Source organism: Aulonocara sp. 'chitande type north' Nkhata Bay, linkage group LG3 (assembly GCF_057382095.1).
Source record: "Aulonocara sp. 'chitande type north' Nkhata Bay isolate Kocher_YH1m ecotype deep benthic linkage group LG3, A_spYH_male_GT1.1, whole genome shotgun sequence".
Taxonomy (NCBI): domain Eukaryota; kingdom Metazoa; phylum Chordata; class Actinopteri; order Cichliformes; family Cichlidae; genus Aulonocara; species Aulonocara sp. 'chitande type north' Nkhata Bay.
The window spans coordinates 64,866,516-64,892,562 of NC_141346.1; the positions used below are offsets into that span (position 1 = coordinate 64,866,516).

Sequence of the window (26,047 nt, forward strand, 5' to 3'; positions counted from 1 at the left end):
TGACCTCAGAGTCTCCAGTCTGTAGTCTGGACTCTGCTGAAGATCAGACAGCTGCTTCACATCTGAATCCTTCAGGTTGTTTCCGTACAGGTCCAGCTCTCTCAGATGGGAGGGGTTGGACTTCAGTGCTGCTGCCAGATAATCACAGCTGATCTTTGACAAACCACAGAGCCTCAATCTGTATAAAGAATGAAAGATGTAAGTTTATTAGACAAAGTGTGAGCTTGAAATCATTCAGTGTTTCATCATCTGTTCAGAGGTGAAGAAGGTTCAGAATGTAGAAGTTTAGAAAATGGAAACTCCAAACAGCTGAAGCCAACAGGAAGCAGCTTCAAACAGGAAACTGTGCAGAGTTTCAGACTATATGTCCTGATGCAGCCAGTTGGATTTTGGAGATTTGAATCTCTGTTCTGTGACTAAGTCCTTGAATCATTTCTTCCAGTTGGTCCAACAAGACAGACTAAGTATTGGACATGTGTTGTGGCTCCATTAGGGGAGCTTCTAAATGTGATGTGATGGCCCCTCTGGGTCTGTCAGGTCACAGCACTGAAGAGAGCTCAAACTGGGCACACAGTTGTTCCAGTCTGGACCAAAGACTCTATACTGGGACTGAGGGACTGCATTGACTGCACCCACTGGGACTTTTTAAAGGCTCATGCCTCTCACATAGATCATCGATTTCTACTTACATTTCTTTCTGGGAAAAATGGGGATTACTTTGAAAACAGGAAGTATTTTCCCCAATAAGCAGCCCTGGATTAGTAAATCACTCCAACATGTTCTCAGGCAGAAGAAGCTGTCTTGTTATGAGGGAGAGAAGAAAAAGATTGAGGCACAGAAACTTGTTGAAAGAGAGATAAAGCAGCTAAAATCAGGTGTAAAAGTAAAGCAGAGGATGAGCTGAATAAAGGACACTCAAGGCTGGCTTGGAAAGGAATGAAGTCCATGGTGGGGATGCAGAACAAGGAGCAAAGATGAATGTGATGCTGAATCAGCAGAAGACTTGGACTCATTTGATTCCAGCTTTGATATCATTGATTTCAATGAAGAGCTTTGTGATTGTAGCAAAGGGCTGGTAGCTCTGAGAGTCCCACTGATGAGGTGTTTGTGTGGAAATCTCTTAGTGGGACCAAAGAGAGAAAAAGCCCTGGTCCTGATGCTGTGGGAGGGAAATGATTGAAGTGTGCTGTGAGGAACTGACTGGGAGATTTTCACACATTTTCCAGTCCTCCTTGGAACAACAGGAAGTTCCCAGCATATGGAAACAAAGGTTAAGTGTCCTATGGCACTCAGTGATGATGTTGCTGTGGCCCCACCACCTCCACCTCTTTGTAAAGGAACTAACTGTCATCTGAAGCTTCAAATGAAACTAAGACTTCCTCCACGAGGTGGCAGTGTCTGATGAGAAAGTGTTAGTGGAGCTGGTCTGGAGTCAGGAAGATGCAGGATTTGGGCTGAAATGGGGAAAAGTGGTTCGCACTAGTGCCTTAAAGCAAGAAGGTTGTAGGTTGAAGCTTGTTGGCCTTTCTGTGGAGGTTGGATGTTCTCCCACAGTCCAATGAAATGCTGCTTAGGTTCATTGGTGCTTCTAAATTGGCTGTAGGTGTGGATGTGAGAGAGTGCTTCTCTGTCTCTCTCTGCTGGCCCTGTGATGGACTGCTCACCTGTGCAGGTGGACCACGCCTCTTGCCCTATGACAGCTAGGGCACAGGCTGCAGCCCTGTGAGCCTAAGCTGAATAAACAGTTAGCAAAAATGATTCATAGATGAAGGTCAGAGTGTTCCTCCTTCTCTTTCCCATCATTCATGCTGGCAGTGGAGGAGATTTGGATGTTGGACTGTGTTTTGGATGATGTGTGTATGTTTGTGTTGGACTGCTGTCTGTAAAGCAAACACAAATTTTGCTTTGGATTTCAGTGTCAGACAGACTTTAAGGTGGAATGAAGAGTTTGAGAGTTTCACAGTGAATTATCCAGTGGAGGATTTTTCTTCTTCTTTGAAGGTTTGAAATGTGAACATTGTTCTGCTGCAGTCAATGGACTAAACCAGAGAAGAAAAAAACAGACTTTACCATGAAGATCCCCAGTGTGGATCAGTATAATATCAGCCTGATGTCTGCAGTTTAGTGTCAGCACAACTTTCACATCATATTCATCTCAGCACAACTAAAACATGCTGACTGACCTCAGAGTTTCAAGTCCACACCCTGGACTCTCCAGGAAACCACACAGATGCTTCACTCCTGAATCCTGCAGCTTGTTGTTGCAGCTCAGGTTCAGCTGTCTCAGATGGGAGGGGTTGGACTTCAGTGCTGCTGCCAGATAATCACAGCTGATCTCTGACAAACCACAGTCCATCAATCTGTATAAAGAATGATGTAAGTTTATTAGACAAAGTGTGAGCTTGAAATCATTCAGTGTTTCATCATCTGTTCAGAGCTGAAGAAGGTTCAGAATGTAGAAGTTTAGAAAATGGAAACTCCAAACAGCTGAAGCCAACAGGAAGCAGCTTCAAACAAACACAACAAGAGAAAAAACTCTGAATGTTTCACATTAAAGTCGTACATTTATCATAAAAACAGGACAAAGACTTGAAAAAGTCGTGTTTTTCCTTCCAGGAACCACAAGGCTTCACTTTTAAAGGTGAAGTGTGAAAGAAATGGACATATTTGAAGTCCAACACCTTTTTCCAGTCACATTATTAAAGCAGACAAACTACAAGCTCATTTTCATTCCAACAAGTCATCTTCTGACCTGGACTAACAACACTGGTCTCTATGTGCAGCTGGCTGTGAGACCAGTGCTCAGGGAGCGTCTACAAAGTGCAACACTGAAAGAACATCACACACTCATTTGCTTCCATCATCCAACCTGAAGAGGAAACAGAGATGGCTCCCCTTCAAAGTAAAAGCTGCTCCTTTTGGACACAGTATCAAAGAAAGTCTACAGTATAACATAGAAAAGACAGAACAAAGTTTTGGTTGTTTTTAAATTGTGCAGAAATGAAACTAGACTAAGCTCAATTATGTGACAGACATTTCATCCCATGTCAGTTTGGCCTCATCCTGGGCCGGATTATCCAGCACACACTCTGACCACAGTCCCAGGGGCAACGCACAGCTGGCTCCATCCAAGAGACAGGAAACAAACCAACACAATAATAAAAAGCACCATGTGATCTTCTTACATTTTCAAGACAAACATAGTAAAAACATGAGCATATTTGTTTCCTGATAATATGATGTGACAGGTAGAACAGAGTAAAGTGGTGGTGTTACAGCCTTTCTCCCCTCTGCTGCCGAGGCTGTTAGTCTCTCCCAAACTCAGCTACAGGACTTCCAAATGAATGAAAGCAGCAGAAGTGGCTTTACAAATGAAAGAGGAAGAGGAGAAGGAGAGCAGAGGGAGGCCACCCTGACCATCACTCCAGCTGAAAACATCACACTTCCATTAAAGTTGGTGAGAAAATGTTGAGCAGGATGAGCTGCTGGCTAATCTGGAGGCTGTAGCAGCAGCTCACAGTCACAGTGGATCTCCACTCATGAAAAAGCTCTGGCTGCTTCATTTCTCATCTCATATCAGAGACTTTAATGCTTCACTGAAGCTGTACTGTGATGCTTCCATATTCCAGTGAGGCCTCCATAATGATTTCAGCTGTTCTGTACACACACTGTGTGCCCTGTATGGCTCAAAGTCTCTGCAGCCTGTTTTTATCTGCTATCATCAGATCTTCATCATCCTCATTCACATCCCTCACACACTCTACAGCCTCATCAGCACTGACTTCATCTTCACTGACTGATGGAGCACAACATGAACCTGTGGAGGCTGAAACACTGTCCTGTCAAACATCTCCCCGTCACCACTCCACTTCTGTCAGCCTTTAAATGAACCCTGCTCAAGTCTGTCACTTCTGTTTGGAGCCAAAAGGAAAAACTGTTGTTCAGTCGTTTGGAAAGACAACATTTCTGAAAGCACTCAAACTTCTTCACATTTGTCTTCAGACACATCCTGAACATTTAGGAACTGAAGAAAGTTTCAAACATACATTAAAGACCTGAAATATAGAAAAACAACAACAGCTTCAGTCAGTGAACTCACCTCAGAGTCTCCAGTCGACAGTTTGGACTCTCCAGTCCAGCACACAGAAGCTTCATCCCTGAATTCTGCAGGTGTTTCCAACTCATGTCCAGTCCTGTCAGATGGGAGGGGTTGGACTTCAGAGCTGAGGCCACAACTTCACAGTGAGTCTCTGACAGTTGACAGTGAGTCAGTCTGTGATGATAGAAAATATAAAATGTGTTATTATAAAAGCAGAAAATCTGCATTATAAACACAGACTGAATGTATATGAAGACAAAACAGAGTGAGGTCATAATGTGATGAATCTGCTCTTCACATCTGTGCTTCAGCTCCTCTTACTGTGTTTGACATGACACAACGATTGAGTCTCTCTCAGACCTGCAGACTTTTAATGAGAATCTTTGTTTGGCTTTAATCTGCAGATGAAGGAGGAAGATGGTGTCACATTTAGGCTTCCATAAAGTCCACAGCCTGTCACTGAGATCTGATCCAGAGTCAGAGTGAAGACACACATTTGGACTGTTTCCTGTTTTGACTCCAGAACATTTTGAATGAGTTCAGCTCAGTGAAGAGTTCCAGCTGGAAAGATGATCTCTGTTTGCTACCTGCTGTCAGGTACGACTGTTCACGTCCACACGCAGGAAAAACCTGCTGACTGTTACCAAACGGAGCAGAAATCTCATTACTGGACAATAATGATGAATGAACTCAGAGCTGCTGATATCAGATCTGATTTCAGGGGAACTAAACACAGAAATGATTGGCTCATTTGAGCTTTCTGAGCCATTATCTGCTGGTGTGTCGCTAGTTGGCAGAAAATGATTTGTATTCCTGTTCAGGGCTTCAGTGTTTATGAGTCCAGATCCAGGTGACAGCAAGTCAAAATGATGTTACCTGTCTGTGTCCAGCAGCAGCCTGTATTCACTTTGAATATTGTTATAACCTGACATGGATCAGTTTGTCTTTGATTGGTTTGTAAATGTCACTGTTTCCATTGGACCTGAGTGACGTACAAAGACAGAGAGGGAGAGAAAGGAGAGAGAGGATGGAGACAGCAAAGAGAGAGCAAACACTAACAGGTGAGAGTGGACAGGTGAACAAGGTCAGCAACCAATCAGAGAGCTTCTGTTTGACCCACAGTCACTGATGATGACTGCACATAACCAAGCAGTGTGTTACTCTGATATCAAATATGGATCCTGCTCTTATAATAATGATCATCAGATGATATTATTGTGTTATTTTGTAGCTGAATACGATGTTTGTGTGATTATCAGTGAAAGAAGCAGTGAGGAGGATGGAGAGAGAGAGAGAGGACAGAGGGTGAAGTTAGAAACACTAAAAGGATTTTTCATGGATGATTTGAGTGATTTCCAGCAGGACACTTAAACATGTCAGTGGACGTCCTAAAGAACATATTCACTGATATGAAACGTGTCATTGAACAGGATTAATATCAGTGGAAACATGGTGGAAACAGCTGTGACTGCATGGATGTGACACACTTCAAATCTGTTCTCCACTCTTGGATTTGGGATCCATGGAGCTGCTGCTGAGTCTGTACAATAAAGGAATGGTGTGGAAGGTTGCAGCGTACGGACACAAACACGTTGTGCTTACAATCTGATTTTATTTTCAACATTAAACTACTAACCTACACTGATCAATGATGTTAATGATCACATCTGGACTCACCCAGCCTTTCTGCAGTTCCTCACAGCTGGAATCAGTCTCTTTCGTCCCAGCACTGATGTGTTGTACTTCTGCAGGTCCAACTCATCCAGAACCTCCTCTGACATCTGCAGCATGAAGGCCAGAGCTGAGCACTGGATCTCAGAGAGTTCCTTCTCTGACTTCAGGAACTCTTGGATCTCCTGAAATAATGAGAGGTCGTTCATCTCCATCAGACAGTGGAAGATGTTGATGCATCTGTCAGGAGAGATTCCATAACTGTTCATCTCCTTCAGGTTGTTGATGACTCTCTGGATTGTTCCTGGACTGACCTCTTTCTGACCCAGCAGACCTACTAAGAGTCTCTGGTTGGACTCCAGACAGAGGCCATGAAGGAAGCGAACAAACAGGTCCAGGTGGCCATTTTTACTCTGGAGGGATTTCTCCATGACTCGTTTAAGGAAATCATCCAGAGAGGACTCTTTATATTTTTTCCCAAAGAAGTTCTTCAGCACCTCTGTCTTCCTGTTGGTGTGACATTGGAACATGTAGACTGCAGCCAGAAACTCCTGAATGCTCAGATGAACAAAGCAGTAGACTGGTTTCTGGAAGATCACATACTCTCTTTTGAAGATCTCTGTACAAACTCCTGAGTACACCGAGGCCTCTGTCACATCCAGACCACACTGCTCCAGGTCTTCTTGGTAGAACATGATGTTTCCTTTCTCCAGATGTTCAAATGCCAGCCTCCCCAGCTTCAGAAGAACTTCCCTGTCAGCCTCCGTCAGCTCCTGTGGACTCGTCTCACGTCCCTCATGGTACTTGTTCTTCTTCCTCTTTGTCTGAACCAGCAGGAAGTGTGAGTACATGTCAGTCAGGGTCTTGGGCAGCTCTCCTCTCTGCTCTGTAGTCAACATGTGCTCCAGAACTGTAGCAGTGATCCAGCAGAAGACTGGGATACTACACATGATGTGGAGGCTCCTGGATGTCTTCATGTGGGAGATGATTCTGCTGGACAGCTCTTCATCACTGAATCTCCTCCTGAAGTACTCCTCCTTCTGGGTGTCAGTGAAGCCTCGTACTTCTGTTAGCCTGTCAACACACGTAGGAGGGATCTGATTGGCTGCTGCGGGTCGGGAAGTTATCCAGACGAGAGCCGAGGGAAGCAGATTCCCCTGGATGAGGTTTGTCAGCAGCTGGCTGACTGATGACTTCTGTGTGACATCAGACAGCAGCTTCCTGTTGGTGAAATCCAATGAAAGTCTGCTTTCATCCACGCCGTCAAAGATGAACAAAAGCTGAGAGACAGCCAGCTTCTCTGCTGTGACCTTCTGTAATGTTGGATGGAAAACATGGAGCAGCTCCAGAAGACTGTACTGCTCATCTCTGATCAGGTTCAGCTCCCTGAATGAAAGCAGAACCACCACACTGACATGTTGGTTCTCCAAGCCCTCTGCCCAGTCCAGAGTGAACTTCTGCACTGAGAAGGTTTTTCCAACACCAGCCACGCCGTTGGTCAGAACCACTCTGATGGGTCTCTGTTGGTCAGGTAAGGCTTTAAAGATGTCCTGGCATCTGATTGGAGCGTCATGGAGGGCGTCCATCTTGGAAGCTGTCTCCAGCTGCCTCACCTCATGTTGGGTATGAACCTCTTCACTCTGTCCCTCTGTGATGTAGAGCTCAGTGTAGATCCTGTTGAGGAGGGTTCTACTTCCTGTTTCATCACTTCCTTCAGTCACATGTTCACATCTCCTCCTCAGACTGATCTTATGTTCATCTAAAACCTCCTGCAGACCAACATCTGCTGAAAGAAAGAAAAACAATGAGACTAAAGAGAAAGAAAACTCTTCAATGTCTGAACAACACAAGAAGTCCAGTTTTCAGAAATGAGTCCATCAGCAGACAGATGTTCAGTCTTACTTTGTACACAGCTGCTCTGACTGGCTGTCTGCAGTCCAGCTCTGCTTCTGGATCTTTCTCCACACTGGGGACAGGAGGAGTCTCCTGATGAAGCAGACTGGTCCCAGTATGAGGAGATGCACTGTCTGCAGAACCAGTGTCCACAGCTGGTAGAGACTGGATCCTTCAGGACGTCCTGACACAAAGCACAGCAGGACAGCTGCTCCTCCTCACAAACACCACTCCTCTTCCTCTCTCTGTGAACACATTTCTTCATCACTAAAACATTTACTGTCAGTGAAAAACATCCAGATGTGACCAAACTGCAGTTCCTCACAGTTCCTTTGATTTCATCAACACTAATGAGCTGCTCTTCCTGTCTGCCTGTCTCATTAAACACTGAGTGATGAATACAAACTCAACACTTCCTGCAGACTTCCTGACTTCACAATAAAAGCTTTCCATCAGAGAGACAGTTATGACTTTCACTGTTTTACAGCCGCTGTGTGCAGATTATCTGGGTCAGTTCACTCTGAAGCAGCTTAGAAGTGTCCGTGTAGAGCCGTGGTCTGACACACAGAGACTTCTGATTTTCTCTATTTAAACAAACATGATGAAGATGAGCAGGTTTCTCTTCTAGTATAAACTCTGTGTCTCTCTGGCTGGCTCATGATGGCTTTTCAGGTTTTATGTTTTGCTCTCTCCTGCTATGGTTTTGCCTGCCTGGGTGGAGCTTGTAATGGCCTCTCGCTCTTGGTCCACCCAGCTATGATGATTACACCACCTGTTGCTGATTCACCTGGGCTTACCGGTAACCATTTAACGCTGCGGCATGGAGCAGTTTGTCGCTGGGACATTGACCCTCCTGTGTTCATGATCTCAGTTCTTTGCTAAGAAATCTCTCTCTAAATTCACCAGCTGGGTTAACTTTGTGTATACTTTGAGTAAATATTTCCCCGGACCTGGTTACAGACGCTTACCTGTGACTCCCGTGTGTGGCTGTGTGAGTGGAGAGCAGGACAAGAGTGACTGAAGAGGAGTGAGTGTGGACTCCCTTCCCTCTTTTCCCTGGAGCCCTGGACCCCCTCCCCAACTCACTGTACATATATAGAGCACTGTGGTTCACCCCTTTGGTGAATAACCTGTCACCTTTTTGTTTGTCAGAACTCAGTCTGTGCTTGAGTTCCTCTGTTAGCCATGACATTTTGTTGGTTCTCTCTCTTCAGGTCCCTGTAAGTGTTTGATCTAAAACATTATATTTATTCTGCTTTGATTGTTTTGTGTGCTGAGCGACATTGTTGCATGATCCACTTTTTCTTATCACTCAAATATCCTGATACTTTCAGAAAGTTGGAGAGCTCTCCTGGCTTGCTTAGTCTTTGCTCTGTACTGCAGTACTTGCATTGGTCTCACTGGACAAGTCTGCATGTGAATCTACAACTGATCTGACATTGTGGCACAAACACAGTAAACAAACACTACGAGCACCTTGTTTCATGTGCAGTGGCTTTCTTCTCATTCTGTTACTGAACACTGTATGAAAAGCCTCTCACTGCCAGCATCCTTCCAGCCCCACGACAACAAGACCAACTCACATCTTCACAACACCAAGAATTTTTCCCCTTTTCTTTGGAGAAACTGAGAAGCCAATAGGATTGTAGCTCAAACTTGCCCACAGTCCTGCTTCATCACTGCTCACTCCTACCTGTGTTGGTGCTCAGTGGACAGTCATAGCCTGCTGCTAGCATGAATGCTAAATGTACTGCTGTGGATGATCAGCAGAACAAGATGTTGTCAGTTTCACTGTTTGCTGTATTTAAAGTGTTTTTCTCAGTTCGTCTGTATTCAAAGTGCATTCGGGGCTTTAGCTGACAGCTCTTTGTGCTAACAAACTAAACTCTCTTAGTTTAAGCCAGCAGACTTTACCAAACACAAAGCCTGCTGCTGCCTCCATGGGTTAGCTTGTGTGACTGGTGTTTGCACCAATGAAATCTAAATCACACTAATGTCTCCTCCAAGGTGTTTGGTGGGAGCACTGAGTGAAACATAAGAGCTCTGGTAAAATAACAAACAGGGCTGTGAGAGCAACTGAAGTGATAAAAATACTGTTTGAAGATAAAAAACACTTTGATGTTCTCTCGTCACCTAACAAGGTCCAAACCCTGTGAACTATTTTAGCTTTAATAATTGTGGATTCAGGTATCCATCTTTGGACATTTCTAATTAAATATTTTTAAACTCCATCAAAGACTCCTGATGTGGCTGTTTGGAGAAGGAAAAGAGGCACAAAGTGGAGCGTCGAGCTGAGGCTTCATTCACTGCAAACCTACAGTTATGTTTCCTTGTTTCTGCTGTTTGCATATTCACAGCTGAAATAAAGCTGCCTCTTTGACTTCATCCTGTTGTGTTTGGGTCCAATCCTGCCTGCCACACAGCGCTACAGGACAAAGTCTAAGATTTTTATCTTTTTAATGAATCTTTGGTCATATTTATCCAGGAAAACACAAACATGTAAAGGAGTCATCACAGTTCTCTGACCTCGTTTGTCCAGGTTCACCACTGAAGTGTAGAGGGTAATCTTTGGACCAGTCACTCCTCACAGATGGACAGCTGGATCCTGCAGACTGTGACCTCTGATCTCTGCAGACACAAACATGTTTTATTCAATGATCAATTCTCTGATAAAGTGATTGAAGCAGCTGTGATCACACAGACTGCAGATAATGCAGCTGTTTCCTGTCAGTAACAGTCCTCTTAGATTAGAGTTCAGCTTTTTACAGGAAAACAAATGTCCCTGAATGCAACAGTGAGACACAGTCTGCCTGTGTGGCTGTGATAGCTGCCGTTAGGAGCGCTCATGTGTTTTCAGTTAGACGAGGAGATGTTACCATCATGGACACGTTAACAAATCCTGCAGCATCACGTGGCACAAACACTTTGTGTTCCTGTCATCTGCAAGCAACAGGAAGTTCATTCGGGGGATCCACAATTGAGTCCAAATGTGTCTTAAAACCAGATAAACTGACAGTTACAGCTGAGCCTGTGTGTCCTTGGAGACACTGCTCTGCTACAGAGATGCATTTTAGAAACCAGGAAACATCAAAATCATTTAAATCAGAGAGTTCATGTTACTAACAGCTCACCTCTCTGCAGCAGAGTCTTTAAACTTAATGATGACATTTTTAGACGCGTCACTCTGTAAGGACACAGAGCTGGGTGGAGGTCCAGGCTGGTTCCTGTGAATAATGATGGAGCAGTGATGTGAGTGCTGAGCTGTGACATGGAGAAGAGTCATGGACAGTTAGAGATGGTCATCTCACCCCTGAGCTGTGGTCTGGCTCTCATGTTCCCCACACAGAGTGCTTTTAGAGGGAGGGACTCCCTCCTCTCTGTCCTCACACTGATCCATGCTGCTCAATTCACATCAGCTCACACACACTTTCTACCTTCACCTGCAGAGGAAGCACAAATCATTCATGTGCACATCAGCTGAGAGCTGCAGAGGTCGTGTCTGATGTGTTGGACTAACATCCATCTGAGACGCAGCTTTCATCAGTTCACTACAAAAAGTGTCACAGAGCCGAGTTCAGCCTCCAAATCCTCCATTACTGTAGTCCTACAAAGCAGCAGGTCAAACATGGCTGCAGAGAGCAGCTTTATGTCAGTAACCATGTCCAGGACCAAGCTGACTGCTTACAGAGTTCATACTCTAACTGCTAGCTGCTCTGCTAGCTAAGCTAACTCAGTAACAGTGACTCTGACAGCAGTTACTGTGGAACAGCGGCCGAGCTCAGGACACATTCAGTGTGTTTAGTCTGAGTCCTGGACTCTGATCCAATGGATTCAATCCAGCTCGGAGTTTCATGTGTTCATCAGAATAAAATACATGTACTAATATAACAGAAGTAATGCTCTGAATGCAGGACTGTAATGGAGGATAAATAAGGTTTTTACAGCCTGAAAGAAACATTCAGTTCATATATTTGTAGACAGTGAAGCAGTTTTTAATACTGCAGCTGTTTCCTTCACCCGTGTGTGTGTGTGTGAGCCACACCTTCATGTGCTGCTTTAGAAATATGTGGTCTGACTGCTCAGACTGAGTCTAGGAGGAAAGTTCACACGCTGGAGAAAGTTTTGTTCCTAACTTTGTCAGAGTTCGGCTCCAAAGACGAAGAAGACGGAGCTCACAGTCTGTAGATGGTCCTCAGTGTGTGTGCGAAGCCAAGAAAGCACACAGGAGTGTGTTTATGTCAGCAAATCAGTGTGTGTGAAGAGTCTGAGGGAGTGTGTGAATGAGACTCAACACTGAAACCAACAGTCCAAGAAAAGCGTCTGGATTTCTTTAAGTTTAACTTAAAGAAATCCAGACGCTTTTCTTTTTGTCTCCATAATGTCTCCATAATGCTGCAATGTTATCTGCCCCAGAAACACTGTGCAGAAGTGATGTTTTCAACGAACACCTTTTTATTTAGTGTAATGCACAAACACACCAACAGAGGGCAGTAATATCCCTTCAACATACATTGTAAAATTACTATTACAACACTCCCACTTAATTTTACCATGGAATTCACTTACTTGACACCCATTGCTTATTTCTTTCAAAAAAAACATTATGCACCTATATCACGGTGTTACTAGAAAATAAACATTTTCTCTTTTGTTTTGAACTCACACAAAAAATGTACTGTGTCCATCTTAGACAAAACTATTATTCTTCATTACAGTTAAATGCTCGCCATCTTAACATAAGCATAGTATAGGCATGTTAAGCATATGATAACCCTTTTAAACTGAACACAGTCCAATCTTCCCTCTGAGATACTCAAACTTTTGTCTAGCCAGCGGTTTGGTTAACATGTCAGCTTTCATGTTTTCTGTACAGCAGTACTTTAGCTGGATTTGTCCATTTTGCACACATTCACGAATGTAGTGGTAACGAATGTCTATGTGCTTTGTTCTTGCATGATCGACTGGATGTTTTGCGATTGCAATTGCTCCTTGATTGTCCTCCAGGATCACTGTTGCTGTGGTTTCCATTCCAAGCTCAGTTAGTAGTCGTCTTAACCAAACTCCTTCTTGTGCAGCTTGGCTCAAAGCAATATACTCAGCCTCTGCAGTTGAAAGTGCAACTGTTGCTTGTTTCTTGCTAAGCCAACTGACTGCACCTCCTGCAAGTAGAAAGATGTTTCCAGTTGTAGAACGTCGATCGTCCTGATCACCTGCCCAATCAGCATCTGAATACCCAACCAAGGTTCCTGTTTCTGTTCTTTGATATTTGAGCCCCAGATTTAGAGTTCCTTTCAACTATCTCAGGATTCTTTTCACAGCTGTCAGGTGCGTAGTGTTTGGGTTTGCATTGAACCTTGACACCACACTCACTGCTTGTGCAATATCTGGTCGTGTGGCCATGGCAGCATACAATAAACGTCCAACCATTGACTGATACATGCTTGGGTTTACAGGTTGACTGACATCATCACTCTTTCTTAATTTGACATTTGTGTCAGCTGGAGTTGCTACTGGATTGGCACTGTCCATTCCATACTTTTGTAGTATGTTTTCAATATACTGCCTCTGATGAAGCATAACATGGTTTTTGTCCTTGTCTTGGACCACTGAGATGCCCAGAATGTAGGCTAGCTCACCCATGTCCTTCATTTTGTAGTGTTTCTTCAGAGTGTCCTTTAAGGTCTTCATGCTCTCTGCTGATTCTGTAATCAAAATCAGATCATCAACATACACAGCCAATATTTCCAACTCCTGACCTGTTCTAACAAATACACACTGATCTGAAGTACTCTGTGTAAAACCAATACTTTTCATGAACTCTGTAAAAGCTTTGCTCCAGCAACGTGGAGACTGCTTCAGTCCATATATTGACTTGTTTAGTTTGCACACTAGATGTTCCTGCCCAGGTTTGATGTAACCCTCTGGCTGCTCCATGTAGATTTCCTCTTCCAGGTGTCCATTCAAGAATGCAGTCACAACATCCATTTGATGCACATTTAGATTGTTTTGCACAGCAAATGACAACAATGTACGAATTGAACCAAATCGTACAACTGGAGAGAATGTTTCATCATAGTCTGCACCATAAATCTGTGAATAGCCTTTGGCAACAAGTCTGCACTTGTATCTTTCCACTTGTCCGTCACTGTGATGCTTAACTTTAAAGACCCACTTTGATCCAACTGCTTTGCGATCCTTTGGTAGATCCACTAAATCCCATGTGCCATTTTCTAGCAGTGACTCATATTCCAAATCAGCTGCTTCTTTCCCCTCCTTTGCATTTGGACTTGACATAGCCTCTTCTAGTGTATTTGGTTCTGTGACACAACAGATGTTTACATAATGATCAACTGTAGCTGCATCAGCAAACTCCTCAAATCCATATCTCTTTGGAGGTCTTCTGATCCGCTGATCTCCTTTTGCAGCCTCACTGGCGACAGTCTCCTCAGTACTTGTTTGTCTTTCACCCGTGTGTAGTGTCACCTCATTCCCCACACTGAGATCTTTTTCACTTTGTTTGCATTTAAACTCTGTTTCATTGAAGACCACATCTCGTCGAATCAGTATTTTTCCTTTTTCCTCATCCCACAGTCGGTAGCCTTTTGCATTGGTTGCATATCCCAGGAAACGAACTTTCACTGCCTTTTTGTCCAGCTTCTTTCTCTCTGTGTCTGGAACATGAGCATAAGCAACACAACCAAATACTTTCATATGGCTAATGTCTGGTTTTTTTTCATACCATCTCTGATAGGGTGTTTCGTTTTTTAAAGCAGATGTTGGGAGCCTATTCTGTATGTAAGTTGCAGTAGCAACAGCTTCTGCCCAGAATGTGTTTGGCAACTTTGCATGTGATAGCATGCTTCTAGCTGATTCCACTAGAGTTCTGTTTTTTCTCTCTGCAACACCATTTTGCTGTGGTGTGTGTGGTACAGTCATTTCATGGTGGATGCCTTGAGCTTTCAAATATTCTTGAAACTCTTTAGATGTGTATTCCCCACCATTGTCAGTTCTGAGTCTTATTACTCCCTGTCCACATTCATTTGAGAAGATTCTTTCAAACTCTTTGAACTTGCTCAGGACTTCCGTTTTTTCTCTTATGAAATATACTTTACAACATCTGGAGTAGTCATCAATGAAAGTCACAAAGTACTTTTTTCCTCCTAGTGACTCAGTTTGAAAAGGACCACAAACGTCACTATGCACTAATTGCAACTTGCGTTTTGTTCGTATTTCTCCCACTGATTTGCAAGGTTTTCTTGATAATTTGCCTTCAACACAAGCTTCACAAAAAATGTCCTCCTCTTCATTTGTAAGGCTAATTCCTTTCACCAAGTTTTTTACTTTTTTCAGATCTGTAGTGTGACCTAGACACTGATGCCACATACTTGCTGGAACTGAAGCAGTTGACGGTCCATGACAGGTTGTGCAGTTTCCCTCAATTACCAGCTGATACAATCCGTCAGATCTTTGTGTTCCCATTCCATGGAGAGCTCCATTCTTTCCTCTTATGTAGCAATGAGTCCTTTTGAACTTCACTGTGTTTCCCTTCTTGGCAGCAGCTCCCACTGAGAAAAGGTTCATTGATAATTTGGGAACATACAGCACATCATACATTGTGACATCTTTTCCATCACTAACTCTGAATGACATTTTCATTGTTATGTTACCCAGACCTAAAGCCTCAACTACTCTGCCATCACCAAGTTTCACTGTTTGTGGTTCTGAAAACTCTTGGTATTTTTGTAGAGCTTCTTTATTCCATGTCATGTGTTTTGACACTCCTGAATCAATTCTTCTTGTTGTGCATCACTTTTACATGACTCATTTACAACAAAAGCTCCCTCATATGAGTCCTCTTTGTCCTTATACACCACGCTTTTAGCCTTGTGGGCCTTGTATTTCTTTTTAATGCTTGGACAATCACGCTTGATATGTCCTTCCTTCCCACATTTGTAACATCTCCATGAGTCGGAGCTGTTTGCTCCCACTGTTTTTGATCCAATCTGTTCATTTCTATGCATCTGAGATGACATCGCTGATACACTACTGGACACAGTGGTGTTGTCAGTAAGCACTCGCTTTTGTTCCTCATTTATCAAGGCTTGTTGAACAAACTGTAGTGTCAGACTATCCATCTTTGTCTCCAAAGCAGTAACAACAGTTGCATAGCTGGGTGGCAAACTACCTAGAAGGGTGACAATTTGATCTTCCTCTTCAATTACAGAACCTATTGCCCCTAGCTGATCAGTAAGTTCCTTCATCCTTTTTAAATGACCATTGAGATGTTCTCCTTCCTTCATTTCAGAAATAGCTTGTTAGCAACAGTATCTCTTTCAAACTGTGCTTTTAGCATATCCCATGTTTCTTTTGGGGTCTTACAGTTTGTTATCAAGTACAATTGGGGTGTACTTACATTCAGTACCAACACTGAAAATGCCTTTTCTTTCTTCCGTTCAAATTCAGCTCGCGCTTGGGCATTAGCATCCGCGGCTAACTGCTCCGTCTCCGGTACCATACCCCACAGTCCTTTTGCCTTCAACAGGTGCTCCAGTTGAAATTTCCACGTTGCCCAATTCTCCGGTCCGCTCAGCTTGTCAATAAACAGTCTATCTTCCATTGTGAATCCCACAATTCTGTTTATGACTCCCAAAAGAAAACGTTTTAGCAGCGTCCCTTGGCGACCTCTGGGCCCATAACCTGATGTTTTCAACGAACACCTTTTTATTTAGTGTAATGCACAAACACACCAACAGAGGGCAGTAATATCCCTTCAACATACATTGTAAAATTACTATTACAACAAGAAGCTCTGATGGTGACACAGAATCACAGTGGAGATACTTCTGTCCACCTTTGATTAGACTCATTATAAAAAGGAAAACAAAGTTTGAACACAGTCATGTTTCCAGTTCACTGACTTACATTTATTCCATGGACACTCACTCTAACCTGAACCACAGCTACAACCCAACATTGTTGAGGCCTCATCTCCTCCTTTCCTGACTGTAGAGGTTAAATATGCAACAACCAACAAATAAAAGAATTTGGTTCATTTCAAAGAAATTCACACGGTGACCAAGTAAAGTAACCGTAGCAAAGGAGACAACATCCCGTTGATGGTGGGATTATTTGAAAGATTTGCTTTAGTCACGTCACCAAATGCAGTTGAACCACCCGTGGATCCATGTTTGACCATTCTACCACTCTGAGCTCTGCTTTTGAAACATTTTATTATTATCATCATTCATTTATTCATTCTTTGGAGGGGGGCTATTTCCTAATGCCGCCCTAATAAGCTGATGTTCAAGGGGAAATATAACAGAAACTCTTTCAGTGTTATTCATTAATAAATTAACAGATAAACTGTGAAGAAGAAAAAACTGAGATTTAAAGGAGAGAGTGAGAAACTTGATCATCCATCCTCATAATACATGTTTATCAGTATCTGCTGTGACCATACTGCATTAATAACTACAAGTCTACAACCCAAACATCAGATGTTAATCGAAATTTTTTGCTCTCTCTCCTCCTTAAATGTGTTTTTAATGTTACTTATAATTCAGAATTGGCGACTGGAACACGTATGACACATACGAACATCAGGAAATAAAAACTCGATAAATATAACCTCAGTAAATGAAGTCAGTGTACAGCGGGGGTTGTTACAGCTGTGTACCGGGGGCTGCGCTTTGTCGGTAATAACAGCTCGATTGCTTGCAAGGCGAGCTGGTCTGTCCCACGCTTTGCCGTGAGACTGGGCTGGGCAGACATCTCCAAAGTCATCGAAGTACTTTTGCAAAGAAGCTGTATCTTGACAACCCGACCAGACATCTGAAGATTAAACCGCTACATTTTCGGCTAAAAAAATATTAAAACGGTATTTGGTGAGACACAAACAGGGTTTTTCAAAGTTCAGTTCTGTTAGCTTCCACATGGCAGTTGTTGGTGTGCAGTAACGCCTTCTAAAAACAATGGCCACCAGGCCAAAGCAATGGTTCTGACTCGATCAGCCCCACCCCCTGAGTTTGATGGGTGAGGTTGACAGATAAAATAAATTTATGGTGAGACCTGAAGGAGTCAACAGTGCCAAAATGAATTAATTAAATACACCATTAAATAATTATTTAAATGTGGCAATAATTAATTAAAACATGAAATAATCCCATTTTAATTAATTATTTCTAATTTATTAGAAGACATAGCATAAATTTTCACTGCTATGCTGATGACACCCAGCTCTATCTGTCCATGAAGCCAGATAACACACACCAATTAGTTAAACTGCAAGAATGTCTTAAAGACATAAAGACCTGGATGGCCGCTAACTTTCTGCTTCTTAATTCAGATCAAACTGAGGTTATTGTACTCGGCCCTGAAAATCTTAGGAATATGGTATCTAAGCAGATTCTTACTCTGGATGGCATTACCTTGGCCTCCAGTAACGCTGTGAGGAACCTTGGAGTCATTTTTGACCAGGACATGTCCTTCAATGCACATATTAAACAAATATGTAAGACTGCTTTCTTCCATTTGCGCAACTTCTCTAAAATTAGAAATATCCTGTCTCAGAGTGACGCTGAAAAACTAGTTCATGCATTTATTACTTCCAGGCTGGACGACTGTAATTCATTATTATCAGGATGTCCAAAAAACTCCCTGAAAAGCCTTCAGCTGATCCAAAATGCTGCAGCAAGAGTCCTGACAGGGACTAGAAAGAGAGAGCATACAGTATTTCTCCTGTTTTGGCTTCCCTTCATTGGCTTCCTGTTAAATCCAGAATTCAAAACCCTGCTCCTCAGATACAAGGTCTTAAATAATCAGGCCCCATCTTATCTTAATGACCTTGTAGTACCATATCACCCTATCAGAGCACTTCGCTCTCGCTCTGCAGGCCTACTTGTTGTTCCTAGAGTATTCAAAAGTAGAATGGGAGGGAGAGCCTTCAGTTTTCAGGCCCCTCTTCTGTGGAACCAGCTTCCAGTTTGGATTCAGGAGACAGACACTATCTCTACTTTTAAGATTAGGCTTAAAACTTTCCTTTTTGCTAAAGCATATAGTTAGGGCTGGACCAGGTGACCCTGAATCCTCCCTTAGTTATGCTGCAATAGACGCAGGCTGCCGGGGGATTCCCATGATGCATTGAGTTTTTCCTTTTCAGTCACCTTTCTTACTCACTATGTATTAATAGACCTCTCTGCATTGAATCATATCTGTTATTAATCTCTGTCTCTCTTCCACAGCATGTCTTTATCCTGTCTTCCTTTTCTCACCCCAACTGGTCGCAGCAGATGGCCCCGCGCCTCCCTGAGCCTGGTTTTTTCTTCCCACTGTCGCCAAAGTGCTTGCTCATAGGGGGTCATATGATTGTTGGGTTTTTCACAAATGCTCTAAAACTGTAGAAGGTTGCATGTGATGAAAAAATATTTTACTATGACTTCACCAGTCTCTATCCCACAGTGCAATCTAAAAAAGATTATCCTGTAGGACACCCTCAAATCATTTACAGAAACTTTGACAGCCTAGAAAATTATTTCGGCTTTGTTAAATGCTCAGAACTGCCGCCAAGAGGTCTTTTTCACCCCGTCCTTCCCTACAGGTGCCACGGCAAACTGATGTTTCCGCTCTGCAGCTTGTGCGCTGAAGACCAGAAGCAGCACACAGCATGTGGGCACAGTGACAGTGAGCGGGTGTTGAATGGCACATGGGTCTCATTTGAGCTTGAAAAAGCTGTTGAGAAAGGATACAGGATTGTTTCTATTGATGGGGTGTGGCACTTCCCCAAAAAGACTGACACATTGTTTAAAGACTATGTGAAAGCCTTTCTAAAACTTAAACAGGAGGCCTCGGCGTATCCAGAACATGTGAAAACACCTGACGAGCAGCAGAAGTACATAGATGAGTATTATGAGAAGGAGGAAATAATGCTAGATCCGTCCGTAAATAAAGCTGTTCGAAACTGTAACAAGCTGTTGCTAAACTCGTTATGGGGTGGTTTCAGTATGAGGTCGAATATGGCGTCATCTGAGTTCATCACAGACCCTTCCAGGTTTAGCCAGCTAATGTTTAGCGACCAGGATGACATGTGGCAGTTTTGTTTCATCTCTGACGACGTCGCCATGGTGCAATGGCGCCACACTGATGGTAGAGCATCCCGCATGAAGGACGTTAATGTCTTTGTGGGGGCCATGACCGCTGCACATGCCAGACTCATGCTGTATGATTTGTTAGACAACTTGCAGCAGTGCGTGCTGTATTGTGATACAGACAGCATCATTTTCACGGCACGCCCTGGCGACTGGATGCCTCCTCTAGGCCCATTTCTGGGGGAGCTCACCAGCGAATTAGCTTCAGGGCAGGGGGGTGTGGAGGATCACATAGTAGAATTTGTTTCCGGCGGGCCAAAATGCTACACATATCACACATCGCTGGGCAAGACCCAGGTCAAATGTAACGGCGTAACACTGAACGCACTAAACTCAAAAGTTGTCACCCACGAATCCTTGAAAGGTTTAGTCCACAAGTTTGTAGCCAATCAGACATCAGACGCACACCTAGTCGCCATCTCTGATAATATCAGACGTGATAAAAAGAAGCTTCATTTGAAGAATGAAACCATTGTGAAGAAACTTAAGGTTGTCTACAATAAGCGCCGTGTGCTCCCAGACTATACAACCCTACCTTATGGATTTTAAATTAGATCAGGGGTTTGATGCCAGGTTACAGCACCCGTTCAGCATGGTGGCCAGCGGTTCCAGTAACTGTGGCAAGACGTTTTTTGTTAAAAGCGTCATTGAAAATTCTTCCAGAATTATATCACACAGCACTGATAACATTGTGTATATATACTCATGCTGGCAGCCACTATATGACCAGCTTCTTAAGATAAGAGACATAAACTTTGTTAACGGTATACCCGAATCTCTTGCTGATGACACCCTTCTTCCTGCAGACAAGAACAATTTGTTAACCCTTTAAGACCGACCATAGAACCAAGTCCGCCAGAGCTTATATTATATTTTTTCATGTTTTAGTGACATTTTTGGGAGCATTTCAAGTTGATATGCATCAATTCAACCATTATAGCCCAAGTTTTAATAATATGTATGCATTAAGTGCATAGTAATTACATAAATTGCAAAAAAGTGCAATAAACTACCAAAAAACTGAAAATCTTTTTTTTTTTTTTAACATATATTTCTAGTTAGAGAAATTTAAGAGGCTTATCCCTCAAAACTGTAAATACAAAAAAGTTGCACAAAATAGTTTCCCACCACAGGAAATTTATTTTGAGTGTCTTCATATTTTTATTTTTGAAATGCACCAACTAATATTGTTTAAAAATCCAAGAGATAAATATCAAGTCATGCTTTTAGGTAGGCAAATCTTTCCTGGTAATACTAAATATATTATAGAAGCATTTAATGATGCCACATCCACAACACATGGGTATGTTTTAATAGACTATAAAGCTAAGACCCCGGACTATTTAAGACCCCGAAGAAATTTACTGTCAGACCGTCCGGTTGTTTATATCCCAAAACAAAAAACAGTGAAGAGGTGAAAGGATGTCATCACACATGCGGAGGAATCTGTCTCTGTTGGAGTTGATATACAAGTCTCCCCCGGCTCTACGCAGAGATATTATTAGCAATGCAAACTTCATCAATGCATTGTGTGAGATAGCCTTTAACGTATTGCAAGGTAACATTCCACTGACAAATCAGAAGTACAAACAGCTAAAAAAAAAATCTCTAATCAGACTGATTGCTGAAGAAAATATCACAACTTTGAAAAAGAGAAAGACAATCAACCAATCTGGTGGGTTTTTACTACCCTTATTAGGGGCTGCAATCCCTTTCATAACCAGTCTGATAGCAAACAGGTGAAAATGGAACATGTGCAAAAGATGTTTTTGGTGCCCCAGCATCAGCTGGACTTATTGAAAGAACCGCAGCAGTACACAGGCAACATCAGACAACAGGCTCAGAAAGACTTGGACAAGGAGATGCTTCAAGTGTTACAAGAATCAGACATAGATGTGTATGAGAAAGCTAAAAAATATGGTGATATTCTCCAAAGATACCTCACACTTGTGAGACAAGGTGCCCGTGAAAAGAATATATTGTCTTCATCCCTACTGGAACAATTTAACATGGATGTGCAAACCCAGCCTGCGGACACCCAACCTGTTTATGGTGATGCTGGGGTGAAGGATTTTATTGCAGAGAATGTTTTGACACACATACCTAAAAGGAGAAGGAGGAATGCAGAACTCATTCTCTCGTTGGCCAGACTTGATTTCTTACAATGACAAAGGTGAAATTGTTGTTAATAAACACACCATCCCGGGTTCACACATTTACGACCTGATTAAAGCCGTCACAACCACACACACACCGTCAGACCTATTGGCTGGACAGAGTTTTTAAAGGCTGTTTCAGATTTTAACATACCGTTATCAGCCATATCCAACACTGGCATACGTAAGACCATTGCCATGTATAAAACTGATCACACACTGACTGAAGACCCTGAAGCATTTGAGTATAACTTTCATTCAAATTAAACTTTATACACAATTACAAAATGGAAAAATTACCAAATATTAAAACACTACAATCACTGAAGAAACAAATAAAACCAATCACAATCAACATCAAAATATGATAATAGAAACATAGAAGAGACATATCATTCAATTCATATACGTTCATGTGATCTCTACGTTCAAAACCCAATAACCTTGAATCCTTCATTTATATTACATTTAAATTCCAGCTGGCAGCTGTTGGAGTCAAATTGTTAAATGTTGTCATTGTGTTACTTAAATGTGTAAGTCTTAGTTCAAGCAGCAGGATCAAAGACATTCCTTTGTCTCTGACCACCTCTCCAACCAGTCTGTTGGTGGGGGAGGCTGTAGTGTTTTATTACAGGGACATCCTACCTGAAGGTTCTGTTTTCTTGGTTAATAAGCTTCCTACTTTTATGACCCTTTTGGTGAGCAGGAGGTCACATAAACGCACCCCCAAACACACACACACACACACACACACACACACACACACACACACACACACACACACACACACACACATAAGGAGGTCTGGTTTCCCGGCCAGTTTCAAGGAGGGTTAAGGATGGTTTCTCCACCGAAAGGAGGTTTTTCCTCCTCCGCTGAGGGCGTTGAGTGTTTGGTTTCTCCACCAATATGTAAGGAGGATAGAGCTCTCATTGGTGCCTATTTTGTGTGTGAAAGCGTGTGTGAATGAGTGCGGGCCAGACGTGGTCTGTGCGAGTGTGGCTGATTGTTGTCTTGTAATGGGGAATAAACTGGGTAATTCTGCCTTGAAAGGGGATGAAATACATTGCAAAGTATTTACTGGGCAGCACGTAGTATGTAGATCATTGAAGGAAGAAAGCAATGAATTTGTGCACAAAGCAGATGAAACAGTGTGTGTGACTGTGTCTGACGTCACTGTGTGTGTGAGCCACAGAGAGGTGTGAAAGACAAACATCCAAACTCAGCCTGCAGTTCTGCTCTGTGATTCTACATTTGACTATCCATTGAGTTTGGTGTGTACTTCTGCTTTGTTCAGATGCAGGAGGTAGAGCTGGTCACCTTACTGATTGGAAGGTTGATGGTTCGATCCCAGGCTCCTCCAACCTGTGTGTCAAGTATCTTAGGCAAGATACTAACCCCAACTTGCTCTCTGATGGATCCATCGGAGTGTGAATGCACTTGGAAAACACTGAGTAGGGGAGACCGGGGATAGTTGTAACATTTTTGACATTTCTGTCTGTAAATTGAAGCTCTTTTAAGGTAGTGGATTCAAAATGTAATGCAAAGTATTTACATGTCTCTGCTATTAAATAGTGCAGCTATTTTGTCTGCAGCACAATTACCCATTGCATGGTATGGTCTCAAACACGAAGAGTGAAATGTTACAATTAACCCCATAGTCTGGGTTAGTTGTAACATATCCTGGGGTAAAATGTAACACAATGAAATAAGGGTACTAACAAAACATTAGCATGTAATCTTTGTTTATTCAACACATGAATGCACTTACATCCATTTATGTAGCTGTTAGCTGTGTGTGTGTGTGACAGAATGCAGAAATCTAGCTCTTGAACATATTCCAACCCCCCCAAAAAAGACAAATTATGGAATTTTCTGCAACTGAATATTTCATTAATTTTGGTTGGTCTTCCTTGAGTTTGGCCTCATTGGCTCAGTGGGCCTTATAACCTACAACTCTTGCACCAATTTTGAACATAACAATGAAGCTGAAAAAATGTAGTTGTTCACCAGCATCGCAATTCCATTACTTTTTATCCTGGCTTACCTTGGTGTGGTTTGCAAAGTGCTTCAGAAAGATGAGGAAATCTGTTTCTTGCACCCATCCTGATTTATTTCCACTACCAGTACTTCCTACTGGTCCATCTCTGACACAGAGGTCTGCATAATGTATGTGTGGGTACACAAACAGTGGAGGAATTGTGTTGCCAATGGCATTAACCGCATATACAAAAGCGACCAGTGAACCTCTCTCTGCTGATGTCGTTGCCCCAACTTGTTTAATATAAGTTAAAGTAATAGTGTGGTAAGTTGTAACATCTGCATTATTGTTACAACTAACCCAGACTGTTGCTGTTACAACTGACCCAGACTCCTATAGCCATGAACCAGCTAACATTAGAGCCAACGACTAAAACATTAGCACTAAAGACCTACACAGAATATATCCCCATAGACATACAAATAACATAATTTAAGTTTGATGAGTTTAACTGCAAAGCAGATAATGCTATTACAAATTGAAATAAAGTAGAAAAACTTACTTTTTGGCATACAAATTACTTTTTTTCATGTTAAATTGTCTGTGTTTGACAAAATGTGCTGATTTTTCACATGTGATAGCAGAACTGATTTGGGCATGCACAGGATGAGTCACATCATTTGAAACTTAGCCCTGATTGGAGAAATTGGAAGTGTTACAACTGACCCACGTTACAACTATCCCCGGTCTCCCCTACAGATAAAGTTCTTGTGAGAATGGGTGTGATTGGGTGAATGTGACATGTTTTATAGAGCGCTTTGAGTAGAAAAGCGCTATATAAGAATCAGTCCATTTACCATGAAACACCCGGCGACGTATAGCATTTTGTAAAAGCCGAGAAATGCACCGTATCTGATAGCTTGCTGCGAGACCTCACACCGAGCACATCTACTGCTGGTGTGGTGCCTGTTATCAGACCCGGAGTTAGCAACATCCCCCAAGACCCCGAAGAGGAGAGTCCTGGCCCCTAGCCCTGCCAGTGTAGCAGAAATGTTGACGGATGATGATGCAGCAGCAGCCGTTCTTCTCTGGGTGAGTAGCTTAATGTTGTTCGTGTGTAATTTACATTGAGTAGGCTAACCACGTTATTACATTAATGAAAGGTGAACAAGCAAACACCGTCGTAGTTACATGCGGCTGTCTTCTTGTTTGATAGAGTGAAACCATATATGTCCTATAGCTGCAGAAAAAGCTAACATTGTTATCTTTTTCCAAAAAAAACAGCTAAACATGAGAGGTTTTAGGACAAAGTTTGTGTTCTCCATTCTTTAAGCACTGATTCGAGCACCGATTAAGCACAGGCACCGTTTCAAAAGTACCAGTTGGGCACCGGTATCGGATAAAACCTAAACGATACCCATCCCTACTCCTAACATGCCTCCTTCCTCCTCTTCCTTTTCTTTCAGCCATCAATAGCATGACAGTCTTATTCATTATGATCCACGCATTTTATTTGGTAAAGCTTTAGTTCAGAAGGCCCTTACTAATGCAACACTCCCCATTTACCCAGGCTGGCACTTGGAGTACACTGGCTTGTGGCCCCTTGTGCCAGCATTAGTGCTTTCATCCTTTCTGCTGCTCACAATTCACCGATCACACTTTGACTATTACCATTAAAACAAGAGTCAGATAATTTAGCAACAGAGCTACGATCCTTTAAATGTTAAAGTTTCATGATTCACGTGTGGATGTTGCATAAGAAAAGCATGATGTACAAAGTATAAGTGTTTCTGACTAGTTGTTCATGTTCCTTCATTTTTCCCTGAAATCTATCAAATACTGTCCAAAAGACTGATGGCACAGCAGTGCAGAGGCTGCAGAGGCTGCAGAACCTGCGTCTGCATCGGAGAGCAACATGGGGTTAGTATCTTACCCAAGGACATCATGCAGACTGGCATTAAACCACCAACCTTCTGGTTAGCAGGTGACCTGCTCGACCACCTGAGTTCCAGCCACCTTATCAAAGTGACCAATCACATTAGAATCCTGTCCTGCTTTGGGCTCCGCCTCCAAACCATCCAAAGCGGGTTTATTTGCACCATGT

At 42.6% G+C, this 26,047-nt stretch overlaps 1 protein-coding gene and 1 long non-coding RNA gene across 2 annotated transcripts in view; both read right to left on the minus strand.

Annotated features, from left to right (window-relative positions):
* The window catches only part of LOC147336591 (uncharacterized), a 46,518-nt gene that overhangs the window by 3,549 nt on the left and 16,922 nt on the right, over window positions 1–26,047 (minus strand). The gene's annotated exons all lie outside the window — the stretch shown is intronic.
* The window catches only part of LOC147336592 (protein NLRC3-like), a 28,179-nt gene that overhangs the window by 1,503 nt on the left and 629 nt on the right, over window positions 1–26,047 (minus strand). Inside the window, exons 2-8 of the mRNA XM_086285494.1 lie at window positions 10,972–11,103; window positions 10,795–10,887; window positions 10,190–10,291; window positions 7,673–7,908; window positions 5,777–7,556; window positions 4,100–4,273; window positions 5–178 (exon numbers count right to left, since the gene is read on the minus strand). Of these exons, the coding sequence (XP_086141620.1) occupies window positions 5–178; window positions 4,100–4,273; window positions 5,777–7,556; window positions 7,673–7,908; window positions 10,190–10,291; window positions 10,795–10,887; window positions 10,972–11,060 (2,648 nt within the window). The 5' untranslated portion in view covers window positions 11,061–11,103. The remainder of the gene's footprint in view (window positions 1–4; window positions 179–4,099; window positions 4,274–5,776; window positions 7,557–7,672; window positions 7,909–10,189; window positions 10,292–10,794; window positions 10,888–10,971; window positions 11,104–26,047) is intronic.